The sequence below is a fragment of the Charadrius vociferus genome, unplaced genomic scaffold (assembly GCF_000708025.1).
Source record: "Charadrius vociferus isolate BGI_N301 unplaced genomic scaffold, ASM70802v2 scaffold702, whole genome shotgun sequence".
Taxonomy (NCBI): Eukaryota; Metazoa; Chordata; class Aves; order Charadriiformes; family Charadriidae; genus Charadrius; species Charadrius vociferus.
Window position 1 is genome coordinate 579,474 of NW_009647433.1, and position 7,603 is coordinate 587,076.

General features: G+C 56.3%; 1 protein-coding gene across 1 annotated transcript in view; it reads left to right on the top strand.

Annotated features, from left to right (window-relative positions):
- Positions 1-3,487, top strand: part of KANK3 (KN motif and ankyrin repeat domains 3) — a 5,410-nt gene extending 1,923 nt beyond the window's left edge. The window contains 9 exon segments of the mRNA XM_009880619.1: positions 4-72; positions 313-412; positions 558-767; positions 1,311-1,398; positions 1,702-1,921; positions 2,275-2,417; positions 2,742-2,942; positions 3,038-3,136; positions 3,431-3,487. Of these exon segments, the coding sequence (XP_009878921.1) occupies positions 4-72; positions 313-412; positions 558-767; positions 1,311-1,398; positions 1,702-1,921; positions 2,275-2,417; positions 2,742-2,942; positions 3,038-3,136; positions 3,431-3,487 (1,187 nt within the window).
- Positions 3,488-7,603: the final 4,116 nt, after the last annotated feature.

Below are 7,603 nucleotides of genomic sequence, written 5' to 3' on the forward strand. Positions count from 1 at the left end.
CAGGGATGATGCACAGCGGCCAGGACCTGTCCCCAGCACGGGATGGCGGAGCTGCCCCCGAGCCCTTGGCCGGTGAGTTGGCTCCGGGGGTTACACTAGGGTCTGAGCTGGGATGTTCCTGCAGGAAGGGAGAGGGTGGCCCTCTTGGGGACAGCACCTGTGGGGCCAACGCTGTCTGTGTCACAGCAGCTGCCTGCACTCTGCCCATGTCCCTCCCATGCCTGCCTGGGGCCTCCAGGTTTGGGCTGCCCAGGCAGCCATGCTGGGAGGTTCCTCCTCGCTGGCCCCTGACACCCGTCTCTCTTCCCCCAGGAGCTTTGAAGTCCATCATGAAGAAGCGGGACGGTATCCCCCGGAGCGAGGCCGAAGGCAGCAAGAAGAGCCTGCAGTTTGTGGGCGTGCTGAACGGGGAGTACGTGCCAAGGGGCTCCTGCCACCCCCCTGGGCCAGCCCTGGCCCCCTGCACCCCTGTCCTGGGTGGGAGGCACTGGCAATGGGGGGCCTGGAGGGGACGAACTAGGTGCTGTGTTGCCACTGAGCATCCTCCCTCCGTGCAGGTACGAGAGCACGTCCAGTGAGGAGGAAGAGGAGGAGGAAGACGAAGGAGACAGCTCCTCCGAGAAGGCTTCAGCCGACAGCTCTGACAGTGAGGAGCAGGGGGACACCGAAACCTCAGATGAGGAGGCTGGGGAAGGTGAGAGCGAGCCAGGACGGGAGCACGAGGGGGCCAGCGTGACCGTCCCAGAGCACCCCGAGGTGAAGGAGAAGTAAGTGCCAATGGGGAAGGCTCTGTGGCCCCACACTACTGGGAGCCACGGGCTGGCACCGGCCCTGCTGACTTGGGACATCTGGCCCGGTTCCAGTGCAGCCAATGGGAAAAACATCTTCAGCTCCTGCAGAAACCATTTAGCAGGAAAAAAATGCTTCCAGCTTCTTGGGTGTGCTAAGGAAAGGATGAGACTGAAGCCCCAGATACCTCTTTGCTGGAGAAGATAGTTTGGAGGTGGAAAAAAAAGCCAAACAGCAGCCCTTAATGGCATTTTTCAACAAAAGGAAAAAAAATGGCCTAAAAATGGGTAAATCATGCCTGAGCACGTCCATATAAGGCTCAGTTTAGCAGGGTTTGCAGAGGCTGAAGCTGCCGGGGTGCAACCACCAGGCTGTACGCTGTGCCATGGGGAGCTGGTGGAGGCTGGCGGGCATGAGGGAGAGGAGCGAGACACCTGCTGGGGCACGGGGTGCCCCTTGCCAGCACGGCTTTGGTGGGGGGACGCAGCCCCGCACCGCAGACACCCTCCTGCTCTCCCCAGGTTCGAGCTGAGCCCCAGGATGCGGGAGGCCTGCCTCATCGTCAAGACCCACCTGGGCCACCCCGGTGCCACCAAGAGCAAAGAGGTGGTGAGTGGGGTGCTGTGGGTGGGACAGCTCGCCCAGCCCCTGCCGGGGTCCTCCCCCAGGGCTGGCCCTCCCCAAAGATGGGCCAGCAAAGCCCAGCTCAGCACCTGCCCCCAAAACACAGCCCTTTGCTCCAGGCTTTGTCCCAGACACCCCAAAACCCGTATGGACTCAGCTCGGGCTGTCCCAGCATAGTTTTGGGGGTTCAGGGTCCTGCCTTCACCCAAACCCCTCTGAAGCGGGATGGGTGCGGGAGGGCGCGGGGGGAGCCGCAGCCCCCAGCTGAGCACTGCTCGCCGCCCGCAGCTCGCCAGCAGCAGCATGGTCCTCCAGGAGTGGTTCCGTCTGTCCAGCCAGAAGTCGTCCATCCCCGACACGGTTGCCAACCACCTCCTGGCCTTTGCCGAGGTCTCGCCAGCTCTCCTGACCCACGTGGTGAACCTGGCAGATGGGAACGGCAACACGGCCCTGCACTACAGCGTCTCCCACTCCAACTTCCACATCGTGCGGCTGCTGCTGGACACAGGTCAGTGCTCCCCACCCCCAGAAACGTCCCCCTGCTGCCATCCTGCTCTCTATGCTGGGTCACATCCCGGCCATGCCAAGTGTGGGGGGAAGGTGCTGGCAGTGGAGGGATGGGGAGAGCTGCCCTGGGCTGTGTCTGCGCACAGGTGTGGGGTTTGGGCGGCCACCCCAGCCCTTTGGGAGCCCAGAATTGATGGGGGGGGGGAGAGGAATCCATCAGCAGGTCTGTGCCTGTGGGGCTGTGGGACAGCTTGTGGCCCCCTGGGCAGGACGTGAGCCAGGCACGTGGCTGGGTCTGTGCTTCCCACCAGCCCCAGAGCACCCTGAGCCCCCTGGCTCTGTCCATCCCCGCAGGGGTCTGTAATGTGGACCACCAGAACAAAGCTGGCTACACAGCTCTCATGCTGGCAGCGCTGGCGGCCGTCGAGCAGGAAGACGACATGAACGTGGTCAGGAGGCTCTTCAGCATGGGCAATGTCAACGCCAAGGCCAGCCAGGTTGGTGTAGGCTGGGGGCCATCACATCCTGACCCTCTCCCCTCACCCTCAAGGAGCTGCCAGGGCCACACTTGGCTCCTCCAAGGGCAGGACAGTGGCTCCAAAACCTGGAAGGGCCGGTACGTGGGGAGGGCATCTTATTAGGAGCTCCTCCTGCCTGTCATGAGGGCTCTCATGGTTTCACCCACCTCTCATGTCCAGCCAGGGAGGTGCTCAGAGGCTGTGCAGGCACTGGGGATGGCAGTGGTCCCTCCCCAGGGCAGTGGGAAGAGAGGATGGCACAGCCGGGGCAGGAGCAGCCTGGCAGTCTTCCTTGACTTACAGGCTGGCCAGACGGCACTGATGCTGGCTGTCAGCCCCGGCCGGCAAGAGATGGTGGAAGCCCTGCTCGCCTGCGGAGCCGATGTGAATCTGCAGGACGAGGAGGGCTCAACTGCACTGATGTGCGCCTGTGAGCACGGCCGTGTGGAGACAGTGAAGCTGCTGCTGGCTCAGCCCACCTGCAACATCTCCATCGTGGACAGCGTAAGCCTCTGCCACTGGGGGGGGCTTAGGCACACTCGCCTGCCCTGCGTCCCCTCCCCAGACCTCTTCCCAACAGGCTCTCCCTTCCTTTTTAGGATGGTAACAATGCCGTTGCCATCGCACTGGAAGCCGGTCACAGCAACATCGCTGTGCTCCTCTACGCCCACCTCAACGGCACAAAGGCGCAGGTGCCCGTGAGTACCGCAGCCCCTCCAGCTCCTGCCACCTGCCCTGTCCCACACAAGAGCCATGGAGGTGGCACCGTGCCACTAGCTCAGCTGCATGTTGGGCAGGTGGCCCCGTGGGAGGGGACAGGGCTGTGACACAGCTGCTGCTCCCCAGGAAGGGGCTGCAGGGACAAGGGCAGAGCATCCCCGTGCCACATGCTTGGTGCATCCTCAGCAGAAGGGACCCAGCCTGGCTTGGCCCTGACCAGGAGTCACTGGAGGGGTCTCTGGTAACATTTTGTGACTCTGCTCTCTGTGCAGCAGGGGACATCACCAGCAGCCACGAAGAGCCCTGGGAGCCCAAAGAAACCCAATTAGAATGACCTTTGGATCCAGCTAGGGGCCAGCTGTGTGCAGCCAGCCATCATCAGCGCTAGGCTGTAGTTCGTGTCCCCTCTCCTGCCACTCCTTTGTGTGCCGAATTGTTCCCTGTGGCTGCAGACGTTTTAATCCTCCCGTCACTAGAGCAGGTGACGTCCCTGGGCCTCACTCACCCACCTCCGCTGTTGGAAGCAGCCCACGCATGGCCACCTTGCTCCACCACAAGTGACAGAGGAGCCAAGCATCAAGTGACCTTGGGGTGGGAAATGCAGTGTGTAGAAGCCATGCCTATCCCCTCTGCTCTCCCTCAACCGCTGGAGCTGCACCGCCTCAGAGCCCTCTGCACGTTGCTAACTCACTGCAACAGCAGATGACAAACCCAGCAGAAATAGCACCTGGTTTCTGCTCTCTCAGCCAGCTCCCAGCAGCTCCTGTTGAGAGCGGGGCTGCGGGAAGGTGAGCGGCAGCCCCTGGACCCTGCTGTGCTGCTGGAGGGGAAACGGTGCTCAGCGACGGGAGAGGGGACACAAACCAGCTGGTTAACACTGCCTCAGACACAGGCTGGGAGTACTTCCAGCCTGAAGTGCCTGCCCTTCTTTCGTGGCATTTCCTTTCCTGGCCGAAATCTGAATTGTTTCTAGCACATGCACACAAAGCAAAAAAAAAAAAAAAAAATTATTGCTTATTCAAAGGATGGAGTTCAACATGAAATCACTCAGTGATTTGATTTGCTCAATGGGAACAAAACTTCTGGGCATCTGGGGCTGCAGCCAAGCTGACAGAAGGGGGCCAAGAGCCATGAACGCATTTAGGGACTGAGACTGCCCAGCCGATACCCCAGACGGGGAGCAGGGACGTTCTCCCAAGGGAAAGATATCAATTGCCTTCTAAACTTTTCCCACTGTAAACAGTCTCACAGCCACTGACTGGGAAGGTAACCAGAGCCCACAGCCAAGTTGCTCTCTGCCCACTTTCCTTCCCAAAAGGGAGAAGAATGGCTGAGTATAGCTCAAGGAAAAAAAAAAGACCGGCAAGAAGAACTGAGAGAGAGCCTAGGGCCCGTGGAGATGGACATGTATGTTGGAGGATGTGTGTGCGTCCGTGCAAGTGTGTGTGTGTATGTGTGCACCAGGCAGGGTGGGAACAAAGGTAAGGACTAAGGATGGGGAGGAAGAAGGAAGAGGCTTTTGCATGTGAAGCTGGCTCTGCTCTCTGAGTCTTTCACAAAGGTAATGCCTGTCGCAGCCCCCGTTTCTGCTCCTTGGCCCAGCCTCCCTCACCATCACTCCTGCCCCACACAGGCCTGTCTGAGCCATACTGTAAGATGGGAAATGCTCCCCAAGAAACTTGTTCTGGGCAACACGCTGCTGTCCTTGTAGTGGGCCCGGTTCAGCTTTGCACTGAAATTAACACATGATGCTCACAGCTAGTACACTACTCCATATGTATTCCATATTCACTGCTTTGGTTCCACAGGTTTGTTTACTGATATTTTAATACTGATGTTTATTTTAAGATATAAATAAAATTTAAAGTAAAATTATTTTCAAATATTACAGTGACCATAAGCATTCTCCTGCCTCATTGTCTGGCTCGGGCTACAAACCCCAGAACAGCTTCAGCCATGGGACAGCCTGGCACAGCCCTTGCCCTGAGCGGTTGCCCGTACATTTGAATTCATTCCCTGCATGTTTATGAACTGGCTGCATCCATCAGTCTGGTTTTCTTCCCCATCAGTCTGGTTTTCCTCCAGCTGAACTGTCCCAGTCAGGAACCCTGACTCGGGTACCATGGTGTCTTCTGGCCTGTTTCACTTCACAGGACCGAGCAGTACAGAGGGACCAGATGTAGCCCTTTGTTATTAAGCTGCTATAAAGGACAATCATTGGATTGAGAGTGGGGATGCAAAGTCACCTCCCTCCTCACATGGCTAAGGGCTACGCTGACCCCACAGGGATATTCGGGAAGGGCTACAGCTGCTCTGAGCCACCCCCACTACAAGTTTACCTGCCTGGCCACTGACTCGCAGCTGATGCCTCCTGTCTCAGTCACTCAGCACGGTCACAGCTGGCAGCTGCCAGAGCAAACGCTCTTCAGTCATTGCTAAAGCTGTGCAGGGAACAAACAGCAGCCAGAGAAGTAAACTCCAAGGTGGACTTGCACTCAGCAGCTCCCCAGAGCTCTGCTACATCATAGGAATCAGGGGAGCACGGCCCCCCTGATGCTCTGAAAGCAAACCACCACCAAAGAAGAACCAAGAACCAGATGAAGCAGCAGCATGAGCACATATTGACAAGGGCTTTCTCGTGAACACAAAATGCACCTCGGGCCGCCCAGGGGCTGACCAGGGCACAACTAATACCCACAGGAAGGAAAAAAAAAAAAAAACACCACACTCTTCCAACACCAGCCCTAACAGCAATCCTCACTATCTGCACAGGTTCAGTAATTTGGACATCCGTTCCTCAGCTTTAGGATACTCAAACCCTCAATCCCACCTGCCACTAAAGTGCCTTAATCTTAAGTGCAGGACATTGAAGGATGAAGAACACCCCCATCAAAGACCACAGGATCATGAGCCGCCAAGCCAGCTCAATTCAAACACCACAAACCAGTATCACTCTATTACCAGATAGAAAATAGAAGTACTGAAAAAACAGCCCTTGAACTGTGACCATTTTCAGGCTCATTTGTAATTCTTTCAGGCTTACTTTTACTTTATATATATATAATAGGCTAACAATAAACCTTTTTGGTGGATCGTGTGATGGAGGAGAACCCTGAGGATGAAAATAAGTGAGATTGTTTACTAACTCCTCTATGGGGAGAGAGACAAGCACTCACTCTCTGTGGGTGACTGCCAGGAAAGACAGCAAGTAGGAGTATTTATAGCAGCGTTTATAGAATAGCTTACTGAGGACAGGAAGACAGAAGCAGCAGGCTGTTGCTTTGCAAACTGGTATAAAGCTTCACTTTCAACTTGTAATGACATTCCACGGAAGTCCAGTACGTTTAGTGGTGCTGCTTTACTGGTTACATACAGAAAGACACTTACCAGAAAGGTTAGGATTAAGGTTGCTGTAATCAAAACAGAGTTGTTTTTGTTGTGACAGGTTAATAAAAATGCAAGAACTCAGTCATATTTCAATGAAGACATTATGTGTAGCCCCAGTAAGAAGCAGGGTGTGCTTCTGCCCCTCTGCTAAAAACCCAACAATGAGGCAGGTGCTAAGGGCTGTGGCAGAGCAGACCGCTTGTGCGTTCAAATGAGGGAGGCCCAGGCAAGGGATTACTGGAAAAACCCTTTATTGCAGCAAGGCCACCACCACGCTCCTCTCCATCCGTGGCCTATGCCTGGCTGGGGAGATGCCAGCCGGCCGCGAGGCTTCATCACCTGAAGGGGAGCGGTGAGGCCAGGGCAGCCAGGCCCAGCTCAGCGCAGCCGTCGGGCCTCACGCTCCGACTCCAGCAGGGTGAGGACATCGCCTTCGCGAACCGGCCCCTTCACGTTGCGGATGATGGAGCGGCTGGTGTCGTCCATGAACTCCACACGCACCTGCAGGGTGAGATGGCATCAGCCCAGCCCAGCTGTTGTCCCAAATCTGGGTTCTTTTCTGCTTCAGTGTGCAAGAAACAGATATACACACATAAGCGAGATGTTGTTTATTTAATTTCTGTGCCGAGATGAGTGCTAGGTGGTTCATCCACAAGGCTAGCACACCTCAGGCTAGCACACTGTACCTTTTGAGCAACAGTTAAGCAAGTTATCAGTACTTTCTACAGTTATGCTTTGCCTTCCTCATTCTCATTGGTTCTCAGCTGTGCTTGGTCCCTACTTAAAAGCCACAGCATCCTCTCTTTTTACTACGCAAAGAATCAAAGAATTATAGAATGGCTTAATTTGGAAGGGACCTTAAAGCTCATCCAGTGCCACCCCCTGCCCTGGGCAGGGACACCTCCCACCAGCCCAGGTTGCTCCAAGCCCCGTCCAACCTGGCCTTGAACACCTCCAGGGATGGGGCAGCCACAGCTTCTCGGGGTAACCTGCCCCAGGGGCTCACCACCCTCAGAGTGAGAGATTTCTTCCTGGCACCTAATCTAAATCTCTCATCT